This window comes from Pteronotus mesoamericanus, unplaced genomic scaffold (assembly GCF_021234165.1).
Source record: "Pteronotus mesoamericanus isolate MK-2021 breed Mesoamerican mustached bat unplaced genomic scaffold, CSHL_Meso_final scaffold_85, whole genome shotgun sequence".
In the NCBI taxonomy this organism is placed as follows: Eukaryota; Metazoa; Chordata; class Mammalia; order Chiroptera; family Mormoopidae; genus Pteronotus; species Pteronotus mesoamericanus.
This window is the reverse complement of record NW_026555329.1, coordinates 66,662,226-66,683,145: the sequence shown is the minus strand read 5'-3', so window position 1 is coordinate 66,683,145 and position 20,920 is coordinate 66,662,226. Positions and strand designations below refer to the sequence as shown.

At 39.0% G+C, this 20,920-nt stretch overlaps 1 protein-coding gene across 2 annotated transcripts in view; it reads left to right on the top strand.

Annotated features, from left to right (window-relative positions):
- The window catches only part of CEP41 (centrosomal protein 41), a 39,593-nt gene that overhangs the window by 6,347 nt on the left and 12,326 nt on the right, over nucleotides 1-20,920 (top strand). Inside the window, exons 2-4 of one of the 2 annotated variants that reach the window (XM_054564579.1) lie at nucleotides 643-777; nucleotides 4,472-4,535; nucleotides 16,914-16,961. In XM_054564579.1, coding sequence (XP_054420554.1) covers nucleotides 763-777; nucleotides 4,472-4,535; nucleotides 16,914-16,961 — 127 coding nt within the window. In that variant the 5' untranslated portion in view covers nucleotides 643-762. The remainder of the gene's footprint in view (nucleotides 1-642; nucleotides 778-4,471; nucleotides 4,536-16,913; nucleotides 16,962-20,920) is intronic. The other variant, XM_054564577.1, reaches the window with a different exon arrangement.

The following is a 20,920-nucleotide window of genomic DNA, read 5'->3' as shown; positions in this document are numbered from 1 at the left end:
TCTTTATCTTAAATACAGTGTTTCCAAAGCTGGCCCTTCCACCTGGGCTCTGGGCCTCACCCTCTCCCACTCCCTGTTTCCATCCATACTTTCCTGCCTCATTTTCAAACCCCTCTTACCTAGTCCATGAGCCTATAAACATCTTCAAACCTCTCCTTTCTTACAAAACAGAAATAACAACAAAAACCATTCCTTAGCAACCCTCATGGGGAAAGAAAAAGAAGAGACCATCTGGCTACTGTCGACTTCTTCCCCGCGTCCCCTCGGGTCTCCTCAACCTGCTCTCTCCGCTTCTGCTCCTGTCAGTTTCTGTATCCGCATCCACCAGGGTCATCGGCAGCGTCCCGCTTTACGCAGTCCAGCTCCGTGTTTCCATTGTTCTCTTACTGGACCTGCATTTTTGTTCGCTGAGTTGGCAGCACCTATCTCCGATGACCACTCCTTTCTTCCTGAAACTCTAATTTTCATGACCCACTTTCTCCTGGCCTCTTGTGAGTCTCATCCATGACACCTTTCTCCACCTGACCTTAAATGGTGGGGTTTTCCTTCTGAGGCTACACACTCTCTGGCAGCGGTTTGTCCATTCCAGTGGCTTCCCCTGCTGCCCCTTTGCTGACAGCCCCCAATTCTTGTTTTTTCCAGCCCAGGCCTCTCCTGATCTCCAGACCCAAATAGCCAGCGCACCGCTTCCATTTTGGATAACCCACAGCCAGCTCAAATTCAGCCTGCTCCACACCCTCCTGGGACACATCCTGTTTTTCCATGTATGCTTCCTCTGTAAGTCCCTTTTGGGGGGAATGGTACCACTGTCCTCCCCCTGTTCCACTAGTCAGTTTCAAATCATTGATTTTACTTCTTAAAGATTTCTTGAAACTGTCTCTTCCTCCTCACCTCCACTGCTGCTTCCTTAGAACCGCAGATCCTCTTAGCACAACTACCTCTTCTCTTTGTATCTCCATTCTTTTTTTTTTATTATTGATTTGAAAGAGAGAAAGAAACAGCAATGTGTTGCTCCACTTATTTATGCATTTGTGCATCCATTGGTTGATTCTCTTATGTGTCCTGATCTGTGGTCACCTCACAGTCTTGGCTTGTGGGTGGGACACTCAATCAGTGAAGCTACACAGCCAAGGTACATGCGTCCATTCTTGACTATGATCCTAAAAGCTCCCCTGAGTGCTGCCAGAGCGATCTTTCTAAAACAGAAACATAATCCCATCACTCCTCCTGAAACTGTCTTCAGTGGCTTCCCATCACCCACACTAGGGTTTTTCAACTTCAGTACTATTGACATTTGGGGCCAGCTAATTCTTTGTTATGAGGACTTTCCTGTCATTGTAGGATGTTTAGTAGCATCCCTCACCTCTACTCACTAAGTGCCAGTAGCCCACCTACCACCCAGTTCTGACAACCTAAAATATCTCCAAACATTGACAATTGTCCCTTGGAGCGGGGAGGGGGGAAAAGTTGCCCTTGTTTGAGAACCAGTTATCTATACGATAAAATCCAGAGTTCTTAGCATGGATACAACACTGTTTAGCACCTCCTCCTCTCTGTCTCTCCAACCATATTGCCCCCTATGGTTGCCCTCAAAGAGCCTGTAATAATGCCACAGAAATGAACCTTCTCAGCTTCTCTGTCTAGCAGTTAGCAGGGACCTTGTGGCTCCCACCCACTACTCCTCTAGCTTGGCTAACTAGCCCGGGTCTCAGATTTCAGCTTAGAAGTCGCCCTCAGGAAATGGTTCTTGACTTTTTTCTTTGGTCTGATTTAGGGGCCAATCTTACAGGCCTCTGTTGTTGTATCCTCTGCTTCCCTCTCCTTGTTTATTGTGCAGCGTGTCTTCTCTCTGTTCACTCGTCTTCCTTTCCAGCATCAGTGAGAGCTGGATGGCTAAGACTTTTGTACCTCTGTGTTCTCAGCACAGTGGCTTGCTCCTAGAAGGCACCAATAAATGTCCCCTGAATGAATGGCTGGTGCCCAATAAGGCTTTGTTGAATGAATGGTTTTCCTTGAAACAGCTTCTTTTTCAGCTCTTTCACTTTCCACCATCCCATCGTGTTTATGTAATTGAAAAAAAAAAAAAGCCAGTTGGTCAGTAGGTCAAGAAACAGTCACCCCAAAGCAAGAATTTTAATGAAAAAAGTATGGCAGTTCCATAAAACCTACGGCGCTTTGCTCAGAGTAGAGCACAAATAATTTTACACTGTGGTTGGTACTAGAAAGTCAGGAACGAGAAGTTGGACCAAAATGGGAAAGAAACACTGCATTTTCCTACTGCGGCATATGGATTTCTCATTAGTCGGTGTAAGGGAAAACCAGGGCGGGGAGGGCTCCGTGGCTGCAGCTGTCCACACTCCCCCCATCATTCTGCTGCCACCACACCTGGTCCCCAGGGACGCCCTCACTTCTCAGCTATGTTGGCTTAGGTATGGACAAATCCCCTTGGTTCAGCGGAGACTAGCCTGGAATTTTTCAAAAGAAGCTTTGCTAGGCAACTATGGGAAAAACAAAATAAAAGTGAAAACAGGAAATAGCATATAGAAATTATAAAAATACAGAGAGCAAAATAGAAAAAAAGAAACTTTCTAGCCTAAGATAACTGAATTCTAGTATTAGCTGTTCCTGGCTCAATTTGCCAGACACGTGTTTTCCCTGTTTTTTGTGTTTTTTTTGTTTGTTTGTTTTATTTTTGCTGCAGTGTTATCTTGCTCTGGAGAAGACTTTGAATTAGTTTTTTTAATCTTTGAATATTTCCTTTCACTTAAGAATCTTAATCTTCATCTACATCTAGGAGGGAATTGAAATTGGCTTTAGAATCACTTTCTCTTCTAGGCAGCAGGTTACTGATCAGATGGAGAAACCTTTCTCTCGGGATAAAAAGACCCAGGGGTCCCCGACATACGTCTGAGGATCAGTGCTAAGCATCCATGGTGAAGGCTTTACTTACCTGGCATGAAATAAAAAGCATAAGTAATGTCAGTGAGTTTTTAAATAATACTAAAGGACCAACCTTTTTATTTTGAGATAGTTTTTTTCCTTTCTTTTTAGACATTAAAATAGCAGATGGCAGTTGTGAGTGGTTGACTAAGTGCCGTAGTTTCCTATGTTCTTCAAGAGCAAGTGATACAGTTTTCATGTTTGATGTTCTCATCTAAGGGACCACCAGGCAGTTGCTGTAATTCACTCCTCATTCTAGATATGCATTTCTTGAGTGAATATCAGTCAAGTTACCTACCTAGTACTAAGTCCTAGGTAAATACAAATTTGAGTAGGTTATTGTTCCTGCCTTCAAGGAAATCCTAGACTAGAAAAGAAGGTGGAGGTATAAACGATAGTACAGGGTGTCCATATTCTGGGAGCCAAGAAAGAAAAGAAACTACCTAATTCCACCTGGGACAGCTTATAGAGGAAGTGAAGTTTTGCCCAAAGACAGGCTGAGAAAAGGCATTGTAGGCAGACATTTGCTATGACTGAAGATCTGAATAAATGTGGCGCATTTTGGGGAACATTCAGGCAACTTCAGCCTGGGAACCTGTGGGTGAGTGGCAGAAGATGAAGCTGGAAAGTTGTTATCCAGTTTTAATTTGGTATACCTGTCACTGAACGTAAGGTTCTCATACTTGTAGGCCAGAAGACAGCCTACAGCTGTATTTTGTAGTGTCTTTATTCAGTAGCCTTCCCTCGCTTAATGGCTTTTGAAAATGCCACTAAAATTTCATATGGGTAAGTTGGATTGAGAATTCACTGCCAGAGTCCAGGACAAGGAAGACCCAACGCAGGCATTTTTGCTGACCATAAACTTACCCCAAACCCGTGATGTGCCCCAGCTGCACCGAGAGCCGAGCCGTCCTAACAGTGTCTGTGGAGCCTCAGACCCCCAGCCAGCAGCGGGGGAGGCGCACCAGTCCAGGCCCTGGCCTGACAACGTTCGGGCCCTGTGCTCAGGTCTGCGTCCATGCGCCACTTTTCTGTGGGAGAAGTGGATAAAAATCTAGAGGGACTCTAGAGAAGAGGGCCTGCACTCCACCATACAAAGTGAACCTGAAAGGGAGAACGAGAGAGCTGCCTTTAGCTATTTTAACTGATTTCTTGGGGCAGAGTAGGGGTGTCTATTTGGGTTTGCAGCAGTGGACTGGATGGAAATTAGTGACAAATTTTAGCTGAATGTCAGAAATAATTTTAAGAGCTTTTTTCCCAGTCCTTTTTTTTATACACTACTATGAAATTATTTTGACAAAAGATGGAAATGCTTTGAAAGAAACAAGATACCCATCTCCACCTGTAGAGATGCTATAGCAAACAATCCTATTTTGAAGGGATTGTTGGACTTTTTGAGGTCTCTCCATCTTAAAATTCAGTGAAATTTTAGCATTTGCTCAACTTTTTTAAGTGTCTGACCCTTTCCCCACTTTGCTACCCTTATTCTTACATTAACCCAATTTATTGTGAATTTCTAATTTTTTTTTAGTATCTGACCAAAAGGATACCACAAAACCCAAAATATCAGCATATCAAGTCAAGACTGGACACTGGTGAGTAAAGATTAGAAAATTAAACGTTTAAAATTCCATTAGCTAATATCGACAAGAAGCAGCATGTCATGTGTGGTAGAAATCACAGCTAAAACTTTCTCACCATCTTGGCTGATGTCTTTCTGGGCTCAGGGACTTATCTTTGAAACCTCTCTTCTGGATTATCAGTTAAAACTTCCATTCACATAATTAGCTTATTATAAATTAAGACAGTGATTATAACATTGTTCAATAAATTGCAGGGCTAAAGCTAATAAATAACAAGTGGTCAACCTCTATTTGGGGACACCTTAAGTATAGTCCTTTAAACTGGGAGTTATAGATTATACTTGTACATGTTTGTTCAATTTGGTATTTGCTGAATTCTGGCTACATGCAAAGTTATGGCCTATGGGACTGTACAGATGAGTGTGAATTGTGATTTTTGCAATCGAAGTGCTTAGATTCAAGTGGAGGCAGACAGACTTGAATGAGTAACTGAAATACCAGACAAAATTAAATTAGTGCTGCAATTCAGGTAAAATGAAATTTGAGTGCATTACTGCTGATTTCTATGCTGTTAACATTTTTCACCAGGCCCCTAGTGGATCTGCGGCCTTATGAGATTTTGGTTATTTATTTGTTTAGTTTTTTTCAAACTTTTAAAGCCTGCTGTGGAAAATCCATCCTATTAAGATGGCTTCACTAGTACGCTGGGGTACTGCATGCCTTTAGCAATACTGAATAATCCACCAGTTACCTGAAGACAACTAAGAAAATAAACTGGGATGTTGACTTCGTTTAAATCTTACTCATTTTGTCTTTGTCTTTCTCCAGGCTTCTTCAAAATAGTAATCTTCCACTATCAATGTTTCCTCACATGAAATAGCCTTATAAATGTTTTAAATGAACCACATTTGCAGATAATATTTCTGGGGACCTTTCTTTCAAACATTCCCATGCTGTACAGGTATTTATTCCCTTGCAAATATCCTGTTTGATGGGAGGTAAAAATATTACCTGTTTTTGAGCAGGAGGAAATTGTGGCGCAGAGATTATGTGATTTACTTGAAGTTAAGTAAAGAAGATAGAGCTAGGATTTTTATGCAGGATGAGGAAGTCCACGTCAAGAGGCCAGGTAAAAACGCCTGTGTACGTACATCTCCCGGTTCTGTGTACTGTCCTAATGCTTCCCGAGCCTCGCCCACCACAAACAACGTCAGCTCCTCAGACTCTACCTATGCCCCCTTTAATTGCGGCTGTGACCTGCCCTTCTGAAATAAGCTACTCTGTGAGGGAAGCGCTCTGATGACCAATGCCATATTTTCTCTGAGGAACCCAGATAACATTTTTAAAACTATTATAAAGGAATATATTTTTCTGGTACCTTCTTAAAGTTTTTAAAGTATATAGATTTGTCTATAGCTTCATAGTTTTGTCTCCTGGAAATTGAATTGGGATTTGTGAATGAAAATCCATTTCTCTTCCATTTCTCAATTCATAACCAAAGTTTGACTCAGTAAAATGGGACCTGAAATTAATTTCAGTTTTTTAAATTGAGATACTTATATCTTTTTTTTAATAATACATAGCAATTACCCATATCCTTTTATAACCTGACATTTTTAAGGCAGTGTTTTGCCAATTACACTCTTTTATTTTTTTAATTTTTAAAAAGATTTTATTTATTTATTTTTAGAGAGAGGGGAAGGGAGAAGGGGGGTGAGAAACATCGATGTGAGAGAGAAACGTTCATCGGCTGCCTCTCACCCGGATTAGGGACCGAACCCACAACCCAGGCATGTGCCCTGACTAGGAATCTAACTGGCAACCTTTCACTTTGGGGGATGATGCCCAACCAACTGAGCCACACTGGTCAGGGCTAAACTTTTTATTTTGAGATTATTATAGATTCACATGGTATTGTAAGAAATAATACGGAGAGATTCCATTTATGCTTTACCCAGTTTCCCACGATAACATCTTATGAAACAATACTGCAAAATCACAACCATGATATTGACATTGATGCATAGAGTCTAGATACCGAATATTTCCATCATCACAAGGATCCCGCCTGCTGCTCTTTTAAAGCCGTATCCTCTTTCTGCCCTCATCCCCCCCGTAACCCTGGCAATAACGAATCTGTTCTCCATGTCTATAATTCTGTCATTTCATAAATGTTATATAAATGGAATCAATCATATAGTATGCAACTTTCTGGAGTGACTTTTTCGCTCAGCATAATTCTCTGGAGATCGAACCAAGTTGTTGCATGGATTGGTAGTCTGTTCCTTTCCATTACTGAGTAGTTATGCCCTGGTATGCTACAGTCTAACCGGAGCTAGTTGAAGGGCATCTGGATTGTCGCCGCTTTTTGACTATTACAAGGAAAATTGCTGTATACATTTGTGTACAGATTTTTGTGGGAATATAAGTCTTTACTTCTCAGGGATAAATGCCCAGAAATACAGTTGCTGGGCCGTATGGTAGTTGCATTTGTGTTTTTTTAAGAAGCTGCCAAACTGTTTTCCGGAGAGGTTGGACCATTTTGTAGTCCCACCAGCAATGGGTGAGTGATCCCATTCCTCCGCATCCTCACCAGCATTTATTTGGTGGTATGGCCATTTTTTATTTTAGCCACTCTGACAAATACGTAGTAGCGTGTCATGCAGTTGTGATTTGCATTTCCCTAATGGCTAATGATCTTGAACATCTCTTCATGTGTTTATTTGCCATTTGTATATCTTCAGTGAAATAATCTGTTTCTGTCTTTTGTTCTAACTGAATTGTTTGCTTTTTCAATTGTTGAGTTTTGCATGTTCCTTATATATCCTAACCACTAGTCCTTTCTTGGATACATGGTTTGCAAATATTTTCTCCCACTCTGTAGCCTGTCTTTTCATCCTCCTATCAGGGTCTTTCAAAAAGCAAAAAATTTTAATTTTGATTAAGTCCAGTTTTAGTGTTTCCTCTTATGGATCGTGCTTTGTTGTCAAGTCTAAAAACTTTGTGCCTGGTCTATATCCCAAAGATCTTCTATCATAGTTTTTTTTGAAAAGTTTTATAGTTTTAAGTTTTACATTTAAGTCCATGATACATTTTGAGGTAATTTCTGTGTCAGATATGCGACTTACGTTGAGATTAACTTTTTGCTTATGGGTGTTCAGTTGCTCAAGCACCACTTGTGAAAAGATGACCCTTCCTCCATTGAACTGCATGTTCAACTTTGTCAAAAACCAGTTGGGCATATTTATGTGGATCTACTTCTGGGTTCTCCTTTCTGTTTCATTGATCTGTGTGTCTGTCCGTCTGCCAGCACCACACAGTCTTACTTACTGTAGCTGTATAGTAAATGGGATGCTTCAACTTGGTTAGACTGATTGCTCCCACTTTAGTTTTCTATCCATTTGGGGAGCATTAACATGTTATTACTGTGTCAAGTCTTCCAATTCATAAACATACTACGTCTCTCCATTTATTTAGATCTTTGTAGGTTTGTTTCATCGGCATTGTATAGTTTTCAGGATATAAGAACTGTACATTTTCTGTTAGATTTATACCTAAGTATTTCATTTTTTTGAGCAATTCTAAATAGCACTATATTTTAAATTTTGGTTTTGCTATTATATAGAAGCACAGCTTATTTTTGTATGTTTATTTTGTACCATGGACCTTGCTAAACTCACTTTTTAGGTACAGGAGGCATTTTGGCTTTGGGGAAGGGGTTTTTTGTAGGTTTCTTGGGCTTTCCTGTGTAGAGCTATGTAGACACCCATGCCATCAACAAAAAGGAACAGTTTTATTTCTTCCTTTTCAGGTTGTATGCCTTTTATTTTCTTTTATTGCCTTATTGTTTTGGCCAGAACTTCCAGAACTATGTCAAATGAAAGTAGAGAGTGAACATCCTTGTCTTTTTCCCAGCCTTAGCGGGAAAGTATTTACTCTTTCACCATTAAGTATAATATTAGCTATTATATCAGGTTGAGGAGGTCTCCTCCTATGGCTATTTTTCTGAGAGTTTCTAACATGAATGACTGTTGAATTTTATTAAATGCTTTTACTGCCTCAATTAATATAATCATGTGGGTTTTTTTCCTTTAACTTGTTAATATAGTGGATTTTCAAATACTGTACTAGTTTTGTATCTATGGAATAAACCTGACTTAGTCATGGTATATAATTCTTGTTATGTATCGCTAAATTCTATTTATTATTTCATGAAAGGTTTTTGTGTCTGTATTCATGAGAGTCACTGGTTTCAGGGGCGTCCATCTGTGTGGCCTGCAGACCACATGCAGCCCCGAATGGCTGTGAATGCAGCCCAGCACAAAATCATAAATTTACTTAAACATTATGAGATTTGTGTGTGTGTGTGTGTATATGATTATGTGTCACAACATATGTAATGTGTGGCCCAAGACAACTCTCCTTCTTCCAGTGTGGCCCAGAGACGCCAAAAGGCTGGACGCCCTGGATGGGTTTTTTTTATTTTGTTTGTTTGATTGACTTTATCTGGTTTTTGTATTAGGGTAATACTGGCCTCATGAAATTAATTGGGAAGTGTTTTTTCCTTTTCTATTTTTCTGGAAGAGTTGTGTATTATTGGTGTTAATTCTTTTCTTAAATGTTTGGAAGCATTCTCCAGTAAAACTATCTGAACCTGGAGATTTCTTTTTTGAGAGTTTTAAAATTTTGAATTCAATTTTTTAATAGTTATGGGGATATTTTAATTATTTGTCTCATAATTGGATGAGTTGCCGTAGTTTGTGTTTTTTGAGGAATTACTACATTTATCTAAGCTTTCAAATTTATTGTGTGTAGAGTCGTTTTTAGTGTTCTCTCATTACCCTTCTAATGGCTGTTGTGTCTGAAGCGGTAGCCCATTTCATTCCTGATTTGGATAATTTGTGTCTTTTCTCTCTCTTTTTTCTTTTCTTCACTACAGTTTGTCCAGTTTATTGACCCTGTCAAAGAACCAGCTGTTGGTTTCATCAATTTTCTCTATTGCTTTTATGTTTTAAATTTCATTGATTTTTGCTTTTGTCTTTATTATTTCCTTCTTCTGCTTACTTTGATTTTATTTTACTCTTCTGTTTCTAGATTCTTGGGGTGGGAGCTTAGATTATTGATTTAAAACTTTTCCTCTTTTTTTTATCCACATAATTAGTCCTATAAATTTCTCTCTGCACTGCTTAAGTGAATCCCACAAATATTGATACGTCATATTTTAATTTTTGTTCAGGTCAATGTATCTCTTTATTTTCTTAAGACTTTCCCTTTGGCCCATGGATATCTAGAAGTATGCTATTTAGTGTGTGAGTATTTGGAGATATTCCTGTTAAGTTTCTGTTATTGCTCAATTTCTATTATTGATTTCAAGTTTGATTTCATTGTGGTTGGAGAATGCACTCTATGTATTTCAGTCTTTAAAATGTACTGATACTCATTTTATTATGCAAGATATGGTCTATCTTGGTATATGTGCAGTGGGCATTTGAAAGAATGTATGTACCCATACTTTCGATTATTGTATTCTTTCTTCTTTCCTAATGTTCTGAGATTCCTTTTTGTTCTTTCCTTTTCTAACTAAAGGACTTCCTTTAGATTTTCTTTCTTTAGCTGGTGACAGATTCTCTTATTTTTCCTTCATGTGAGAATGTCTTGATTTCCTTTTGTTCCTGAAGGGTATTTTCTCTGGGTGTAGGATTCTGGGTTGGCAATTCTTTTCTTTCAGCACTTGAAAAATATTGCTCCCACTTCCTCCTGGCCACCATGATTTCTGATAAGAAATTTGCTGTTATTTGAACTGTTTTTCCCATATAAGTAAGGTGTCATTTTTTCCCTCTTGATGCTGTCAAGATTTTTTTTTTTTTAGTTTTCAGAAGTTTAATTATGATGTGTCTTGGTTTGGATTTCTTTGGGCTTGTCCTGTTTGGCATTTACTATGTTACTCAGTTTCTGTGTAAATCTCTAGGTTCATGTCACCAGATTTGGGACGTTTTCAGCCATTATATCTTTGAGTGCTTTTCAGCCCCACCCTCTTTCTTCTCTTCCTGGTACTTTGATGGCATCTCGTCATGGCCCAGCACAGATGGAGACTGAAGCTTCCCACCTGGCCTTTGCTGGCGAGCGAGGCCACAGCATTTATGTGGGGTTTGGCTGAATAAGGCAGGTGAAGTCTGATGGTTTTCTGTCTCGCTAGGTTGCTCCTTTCCTGGTACTTTGGCTCAAGACAGTAAGCTTTTGATGGGGATTTTTTTTTTCTGTTTGTTTATTGTTATTCTGTGTTGCTAGCTTCTTCAGCTCCAAGTCTAGGGTATATGAGGCAAAATAAATAAATAAATGCGCAAACACCTAGGTAGCTCAATTATCATATCATTCCTTGTCTCCTGAGGTTTTTAGCCAGTCTGTCTTCCTCTTTCCACCTATCAGAGTCTTCTTATTTTTTTAAAATATATAATGTTCAAGGTTTTTAAATCAATCTTCTTTTTCTAATTGGTGTGTTATTTTCTTAAATTGAGACATAATTTATATACCATAAAATTTACCCTTTAAAGTGTACAGTTCAGAGATTTTTAGTACATTCACTAGGTTGCAAAAACATCACCACTCTCTAGTTGCAGAACATTTTTATCACCCCATAAAGAAACTCCTTACCCAGTAACAATCACTTCCCATTGCTTCCTTTTATCGGTCACTGATAACCATTAATCAACTTTCAGGATCTATGAATTTACCTGTATCAAATATTTCCTGTAAATAGAATCATACAATATATGGTCTTTTTTGCCTTGAAAACCACTCAGCATAGGTTTTCAAGGTTCATTGTTGTTGTATCAGTGATTTATTACTTTCTATTGCCAAATAGCATTCTTTCGTATAGATATTCCACATTTTGTTTATCTACTCATGAGTTAATGGGCATTTGATTTGTTTACACTGTTGGCCATAATGCTGCGGTAAACATTAGTATACAAGTTTTGTGTGAACATACGCTTTCAGTTTTCTTGGTTATATACCAAGCAGTTGAATAGTTGGTCATATGTTAACTCGGTGTTTAATTTTTTGAGGAACTGCCAAACTGTTTTCCAAAGCAGCCATACCACTTTACATTCCCACCAGCAATGTAGAAGGGGTCTATTTTCTCCACATCCTCAACAATGCTTTTTATTGTCCATCATTTTTATTATAGCCATCATTGTGGGTGTGAAGTGGTATATCATTGTGGCTTTGGTTTGCATTTTCCTAATGACTAATGATATTGAGCACCTTTTTATGTGTTTATTGGCATTTGTATATCTCCTATGGAGAAATGGTTATTCAGATCATTGGCTTGTTTTTTTAATTAGGTTATTTTTCTCTTTATTGTTGAGTTATAAGTGTTCTTTTATATACTCTGGATACTAGACCCTTATCAGAAACATGATTTGCAATGTTTTCTCCCATTTTGTAGGTTGTCCAGGGGTTTTGTTGTACTTAGCTGGAGGAGTAGAGAAAAAAATACCCGCCTCGTCTTCCCAGAAGTAGAGGTCTTCCAAACTGATTTTTATTCACTTTGAAAGGGCCAAAGTGTGGTTCATTGCTGAAAACTCAAAGATTATTTTAAAGTCATTGTGGGAGAGAAATCTTATTCTAGTTGTTCAGTTTCTTTTGTTGTTTCAAATTAAATTATTTAAAAACCAATTTAGAGGAAAGATTTTATGTTAACTTTTTCTATGCATTTTTATGACTTACCTCCCTGTGTGTTCAGTACAGTGGCCTATGTGCTATATGCCAAGAGACAGGTCCCTTCAGCCCTCTGGGTAGCCATCAGGGCCCGAGACAATGCAAACCTGTGTTCTGGCCAGATATTACTGCTTGTGAGTGCGCCATAAGGTGAAAAGGGTGAGGAGCCCTGGTTAAGAAAACACAAGAGCAGGAGAGTAAAGAGTTCCCATATGTGGTATGTTTTTAAGCTCTGCTGTCAGAGCAGTAGAAGTAGGTATAGGAATGAGTGAACATTTCTCATTTCTAGGCTAAATAGATGGGTCTTTAATCTTTTCCTACTAAACAGTGAGTAATTCAGAGTTAATCACAAGAAATCAAGAATTTCGTGGTAACTCCTATGTTCACCCAAGTCACCTTCCACTGAGTTCTTCAAAAACTGATAGATACCTTCTTCCCCGGTACAGATTATTTTTTATTTCTTTACTTCTGATTCTACTTCTCTTACAAACTCAAATACCAATGTATAGCCGTGGCTAGAAATATCAGAATTATTTTGAACTTCGAATACTTCCTTTGTCCCATAGGTGCCTGGGTGTGTCTTACCGGCTGCCCAGCGTTGCCAGACTGCGCCGTGATGGATTATGCGTCTGATGCAACCCCCGGCGGCATTTGTTCAGTTTCCACCACAGGGCGCTTGTCCGCTCTCAAGCACCCTCTCTGGGTTTCCGTTCTGCAGCACCGCAGGCTGATTAAGGAACACTTTCCAAACCACTCTCTCCCTTTGTTAGTCTCCTGCACTCTTTCATTGCCTATATTATCCTCTCATTTCACTCAATTTTCAGTCTAATTTCAAATTTCTTTAGCTTGCTGAAATCCTGTAGACTCCCTCCACTCAGTCTTTTCTAGCCTTATTTTTTTAATTCACCTTACTTTTATTATCTCAACACAAACTAGTCATTTTCTTTTTCCTTTAGTCTTTACTTTTCCTGAATTTTTGTTAATAGCCTTGATCTTTAGCAGTCAAACTCATTACAGACTAGGTACTCTTCATTTTTTTCAGTATTTAATTCTGTTTCTTATGTCAAAGGAAGAAATGTATGTGAAAGCCTTTTACAAACCAGAAAGCACTATACACTCGTATAACTTATTGAGATTAACAAAGGACCACTGTGCCTCTTTTCACGCTTTCTGCTCCTTCTGAGCCAAAAGAACTTCTCCATAGAGGAGGGGAATATTGAAGAAAAATAAAGCAATGGAGTTGTCTCTTAGCAACCGAGTCCGTGCCTTATAAATCTTACTTTAGATTACTGCTGCTCAAAATCACTTGCTTTTCTTACTAGCTTAGTACAAATAATGTTATTAAATTATAGGAAAACAAAGGAAAAAATCTACTGAATGAGTCACTCAATTCATCGACTGTGCTCTATCTTTGCATAACGCTATTTATATAGTTAGGTTGTGTCTTTCTCTTGATTCAAATTGTAAAACTTTTCTTTCTTTCTTTCTTTTTTTTTTTTTTTTTTGCAACTTGAGTTATAAACTATGCCAAAGCTAATTACTATTTTATACATTTCTAGGTTACCCGGCTCCCAAACAAAGTATCCTATAGCTGGTATATAATGTATGCTGTGTTAAATCAGCTTGCACATAGCTTAAAGAAAAGAAGGTGTAGAAAAACTCAAATCAAATTGGGGTCTGATTATTTGTATTACAAAAATAACTCATTATGAGGATTCTTCAGTTAGCAGATTTTCACTGAGCAAATATTTTTGAGTGCCTCCTGTGCTAGATAATGGAAGGGATAAAGATACCCTGAGTGTGTGTGTGTGTGTGTGTGTGTGTGTAAATAACCTTGGGCTTGCCAGATAATAAACTAGGTAAGACTTGCACACAAATAAGGCAGAACAACGATAAATGCCTTGTGAGTGGTAAGCCAAGCACTGTAGAAGTTCAGAGGACAGGAAGGTCACTCCAGCTGGGTGAACTATTATGATTACGTGGACAAGATGACATGTTAGAGAACCCAAGACTAACAGATTTTGTCAAGTTTAGTAATTACGGCAAGATTGAAGAGGTAGGTTAGATGTCAGTGTCTTCAGCACTAGAGCAAGCAGTTTAAATTTTAGCCAGTAAGCAACGGGGAGCCACTGACTTCTTTTTCAAAGTCTTGTCTAGGAAAATTTATCTCACAAGAATGTGTAGTTTTAATTTTTTTAAAAAATTGGTTCATTTGTAGTCCTTTAGGCTCCATACTTTTGTATAAAACAGATGTGTTTATAAATTAGTCAATTACAGAATTGATTCATTTCTAGTCTCTTTAAAAAGGTATGCAAAAAACTATTTTCAGATGAAATTAAATCTGGTAAGATAAGCTGCTCTGTTAAGATATAAGCATTATATAAAGTGGGGCAAAAACACTGCTATTCATTCTTTCTAAAATCACTTTTAGGGAGTTTTGTGTCGATTGGTCAGCCAGGCTGCTGTCTCACTTCTTCCATTAAATTGGTGCAGAAATCCTCCATGTTCTTTTTTTCTCCCTACTTGGATAGAATGAATATCTTTGGTGAAAAGAGCTTCTTATCTATAGCCCTCTTAAATTCGTTCTCAATTTTGCCAGATAGTTGTATACGTGTGCAAAAGGCTCTGTTTCCCTGCCTCCCCCTTCAGGGGAAAAACGAACGGTGGGAGGAAGGCCTGCCGGCCTGCTGTCAAGGCGCTGCTGGTACCAAGACGCAGTGTCGCGCGAATACTCTGAAAATGTTGATAATTGATAGAGAAATGAATGTTTTACCCTTTGTTAGTGGAAATGCCATGCTTTAATAACAAAGACTATATCATCAAGTTGGCTATTGTTTTTTCCATGCATAGTATGCTTCAGGGAATTTAGAGCATAAAATGCTTCCCACCTGCTACTATTAAGGAAGTAACACTTCCTACATATTTACCTCACAGCGAAATCGTGTTTTTAAAACAGCACCACTAGAGAAGCAACGTGTTGCTGTGAGCCGCTTTGGATACTAGACAGTCGATAATACTAATCCTGGTTTAGTGACTCACTTGCTGTGTTGCTAGGCAAGTCAGTAATCTTTTTTTGTACCTCAGTTTCCCGATGAGGCTGTCTGCGGCTGCCCCAGCCAAAAGAAACTGCCATGTCAACAACATCCAACTGCCGGGGACTTGGGAACATGCAAATAAAAGCTAGTATGGAAAAGAAGAATAAGATTGTGGGCTGCTAAACAGCACCCTGTTTGCTTCTTCCCCCACTGCAGTGACCACCCCAAGTCCTCCCCCGAGTTCAGAGTCGCAGGTGCGGGGGCGGGGGGGTGTCTAGGAAGAAGTCATGGTTTCCACGCTGGAGATCTGGTCATGTCTCGAGTCAATTCCAGCCTGGAGAACCTAGAAAAGAGCATATTTGCTTCTAATCTTGGTCTTTGGTGCTTTGTGGACCTCTTCTAAGACATTCCCAGTGTCTCTTTTGAGAAGGCTCAGGCAGTTGTGTTTCTGAGCTTTTGGAAGGGTAGATTCTGGCTCTAGGACTACACACTGAGTCCTGATCTCAGACAATGTTTGTCTTCAGATGAAAAAAAAATTTTTTTTTAACTGAGTGGAATTTCATTCCATGATGAATTCATGGTAAAGATGTAATAATAACAAATGACATAGTTGTTTTTGAAAATGTATTTTGGGTTTCACAGCAAGACTTTTCTTTCTCTGCTTCTGACTTAAACATGAAGAAAAAAACAGAATAATCCTTAAAAGCAGCAGTTCATGCCATTAATTGAAAGCGTTTTTTTTATTTGAAGTTGGGACTGAAACTGATTAGCTCCTCTCAAGGCTTAAAGGTTAGGAGCACAATTTTAGAAATGAGAGATTATTTGGAATGTTTTCCCTCTTTTGCTATACCTTTTAGGTGCCAGATAGAGCTTGCTGTGTTGACTTGAATCAAACTGAAGCATGTCCAGTGAAAAATAATCACCTCTGGCTTGAGAACCAGACTGTAGTTCATTCAGAAACCAAAATGATCCCAGCCCAGTGTTAATGTACGAACACTCTCCAACCCGCCTTGGCTGGAGCCTGCTGTTGTAGAACCAGACTATAAAACATGAGGGCTGGGGACTCTCCACAGTGTGGGAATCTGCTGGTATTTCAGCAAATCAAATCCACGATGAATCCTAGTGGACAGACTGTGTGGTCTAGTTCAGGCTGCAACATCAGCACGAATAGTGGAAGGCCAAGTTTAGGAAAGAGGAAAACCACAAGACTGAGCGGAGAGGAAAGGGTTGCTTGGGTAGCCGCAATGGCACATTTTAGACATTTGAGAATCATTGCTTCTTTCTTTCTCCTCCTCTGCATCTTTTCCACAAAAGGATTATGGGAGATAAAAGGAGGAGGGAAGCCTTAACTCAAAAAGGGGGGAAAAGTACATAAAATGATCATCTGTACTGCCTGGAGCTTCTTAACTTTGTGTGTGCACCCCAACTTAACCAAAACATTTCCCAAGATTCCTCATCTTTTAATGATGCTGTATAATCCAAAAGATTATGACTATGTGTGGCCCATTTGCCTCCTGTAATTCTGTAAGAACAGGATAGGAAGACTTAGGGAATACTTGTACTCCATTTCTGTTTTCAGTGTTATAAATTTTCTTCTATTAAAAGCATATCTAAAACGCTTATTTTTTTTTTATAGGTAACAGTATGACTAAATACATTGAGAAGCTAGAAGAGATCAAAAGAAGTGAGTAACAGTATTGATGGGTTGGCATAATGGAACCCTGTAGTAGCTCTGTAAGTTAGTTATTCACAACCCCAACCATACTCTGCTGCCGACACACACACGGAGACCTATGGGAGTCTGCTGAGCCTGGCATGTGCCTAGAAAGATGCAGGGAACCCTGTACCATCCTGGTTCGCTGCTAGGACTGCAGCTTGTGGGTCAGGTTGTGCCTGGCTCAGCCCCCAGGGGAGATGTTAATGTTGGAACATAGAAAGAGCGGCAAGAACCTGAGCTTCTGGTCTCATTGTGCCCTGGTCTTCGTGGCCTTTTTCAAGGTACTTACTATTTTTAGTTTTCTTATTTTCTCCATAGCAGAGGTAGGAGTAATAATCTCTCTTTTATTTTATAACGTTCTTTTGAGTATAAATTAAACAGTATTCATGAAAGACTTAGAGATGTGAGAAAGCTTATTCTTAAAGTGACATTATGCATTATAAATTCATGGCAGTCTGCCTTCTTTTAATTAAAAATCATACTTCATTTACAGTCTTTTTAAAAACTAATCTTCTGCAAAGATATGCCACTAGTCATTGAGTGTATTGCTCTTGCACAAAATCATAATTTTTCAATCTGTGTCCAAAACAGATGTAAAATGTACACATCAAGGCCAGAATTAAAGAAGAAGCAGAAATATCTGTTTTCTAAGATGGATTTGCTTATATCTTCAGTTGGAGAATGCAGTGCTAGGGGAGTATTAGCTAATGGTAATAAAGAGGTACTTAGATAACAGTTCAGAATTTGGCTCTGGTAATCTTCTGGTAAACATCTTCCAGGAAGAGATTACTACAAACCCAGAAGTCATGAGAACGTTTGTTTATACACAAAAGGCCTTATACTTTAAATGATAATGTTTCTGTTCCTTTGACTTGCTGAGAAACCCCAGATAACAGATGTGGACTCTGGGGCAGCTTTCTGCTGACTCTGCTGTTTGCCTCATTGACCTCAAAGTGCGAAGGCTATAGCCATTTCTTTTTTAATGTGTAATGTCACAGTAGCCTTTTCTTCTTATATATTCCATTTTATACATTGTATTGCATTTTACAGGATATGGTTTAAGTATATTTTAAAATTTTAAACCATGAAAAGAAAGGCTTGTTTACTCACCTAGGCTGCATTGTTGTTCCCATTCATCCGTGGCAGGAAAATGCAGCTGGCCTGCTTCAGGTTCGGTCTGTGGTCTCTTTCACCTCCTATCCATTGGTAGCTCAGTGTGGAAGCTCATGTGCCCACAGCAAAATTTGTCCCACAGAAGTGTCTCATTCCACCCAGGTTGCTGAAACCTGTTTAAAACATTTCTTAAACACACAATGTGGTTTCTTTAATATCTAAACTTTAAATGGCGCTTATGTCCCCAAAGAAATACTTGTGGAATAGAGTCCTTGAAAACGCTTTCCTCTTTAGAAGCTCTGGGCTTCCTTTCAGACAGACAGGAGGTCCCTCTCACCTGGTTTCACACACTTTGTGCTGGTTCCCCGACCACAATTGCTTCAGATTCTGGTTTGAGATCTACCTTTTGGAAGCTATTTCCTTCTCTTTTCCCATTTTCTGTTGTAGGTTTTCTTTTGGGTCAAAGGGAGGAGAATATTGCCTTGTTTCGTGACACTCTAGACTCATCACTTTCCTCGGATTACCTTAGATGCCATGTCTTTTCTGTGAAATCACAAACCTCGTTCTGTTCCTTCCTTTGATTTGTCTTCCACTGTGAGCCCAACTTCCCTTTGCTAATAACTTGTTTAAACAGAACCCTGAAATCGCAGCATTCCTTTGTAACCTGAATATTCTTTCAACTCTGCCTGGGGAAAATAGACACTCTGTGTCTATTGACCGTTTACAAAGCCTATTCTTGGCTTCTGGTGGTTAGATGACACTAGTTGGACCCAGTGTGAAACATCCTAGATAGTTAGGTCTCTGTCCTTCCAGTAACTCGAGAGAGACAGACTTAGACTCCAGACTTACTGGAGAAGCAAAACTTGATAGCATATCTGAAACTAGGGGTGATTGTCTCCATCGCGGAGTCTGGGGGAAGCTACCGTAGCAGAAGCTCCATTCTTAAAGCTCTGTTCGCCCTTGCAAGGACAGGCTGACAGAGCCTTCCAAATCGTCCTTTTCTATAAACTTTAAAACTTACTGTCAAACGTCTAGTTTGATCTTTTTTATCTCTGAGTAATAATGTCAGAAAGTCCTAGCGATGGCTGTCCTTCTAAACCAGAACCAGGTATGTAGTAGAGTTGAGGCTCAAATGTGCAGCGGGTTTCTGGTCCTTGTGAGAGGACACTAGAAATGTCAATCATTAGAATATAGCAGAGCTGGGTTTTTGTTTGAGGTAATTGCTACTTAGTTAAAGGGGGATTTAATGTGTACATTTTGTACTTAGAATGTGAAGAATTGCAAAAGTATTTCAAACTATGTAACTATACCAAAGGAATATCAGTGGATAAATGGCACGGTGCAAACTGCTTGAAAGCTATTGACTGTTTTCATTGGTTGATTTATTGCCATTTTGATTTAAATAAATGACTTTTGGTGGCAATTGAGGGGAATACTTTAGTTATTCAGTTGCACTTTTTATAGCTTGTGCTCAGCCTGTTCGGGTCTGCATCCTGGTGGGTTTTAGAAGCTCCTTTGCATCTAGGTTTGTTTCCTTGTTCCTAAGAATTTTCTGAGAATAAGCTGTTCAAAGAATTTTCTTAGAATAAGCTGTTCTTAGAATTTTCTAGAAGTAATGGTCTCTTATTAGCCAAATTGCTCTCTTTAAGACATTTTAGAACAAAGAAGCTTTAATTCCCTGTAAGAAAGAGTCTTGATGTATTTACAAAGGCTAGTTTTTAAGGTAATATCATTTCCTGACTCTGAGTCATAAGGTGTTTGGTAAATCAAGCAAACATTGTCCTCCCAAAGTAACTATCCGGTCTGTGCTGGTTTTTAAGGAAAATTCGTGGAAATGATTAGAACACCAGGTAAACAGTCTTAAATACCTTAATCCTTTCCTTTGTTGCTAGGAGCCTTGGCTTATGAGACATTTATGCTGTGAAGTTCATAGTAATTATCCAGCCCACCTATAGTAATTCTGAAATAATGAAATAGTCTTTCAGGAGTCATGGGCTCCAGTATAAAAACCTACAAGGGGAGTAAAGGGTGAGAGTGGGAGGGAGTTTAATGCTGAAAACCTCAGAATTGGCAGCCATTTTCAGAAAAGTTTAAGGAAGATAACTTTTAACATGCCTCTATGGGACAGAGACTAGATAAAGTGAGATTGGCTAAACTTTTAAAAAAGAGTTTATTGTGATATGAAGAATTAGTAACACAAACAATTGCAGAAATCCCCTCATTGGAGGAATGATGTCTCAGAACTGTAAAGATAGCACAGAATAAATATTGATGTTTTAGGTTGATTTCCATTTTTTTAATTGTAAAAACACATACCAGAAAATGTATTCCCTTCACCATTTTAAGCGTACAGTTCGGTTATGTTAAGTGTATTCCCATTGTTGTACAATAGATCACCAGAGCTTTTTCACCTTGCAAAACTGAGTAGGTTGCTTTTTATTGGAGTGAAGTTGAAGAGAGACCGACACAAAAGATTACCATGACCAGGCATAGCTTTGTGCTCAGCATTGTGCCTGAGGGGAAAAGTGTTGTCCTGTCTCTAGCATAGTCCATCACCTCAGGAATATAATCGTTCTCATTTCAAGGCAGGGTTAGAGTAGTAGGGTGTCAATGTCTTATCAGCCGGGGCCACCCAGCTTCTGGGTCTCTGTCCTTGTTTTAAAAATGCAGACATTTTTCTCTGCTTTGTTTTGAAAAGGATTTAGAGTAGCTTACAAAAATGCAGTACAATATGGCCAAAGTAGAGAGAGCATAGTAAAAGGAAAATGGTAGACTCATAAAAGACAGGCAAGGGATAAAGTCTCTAGACACAA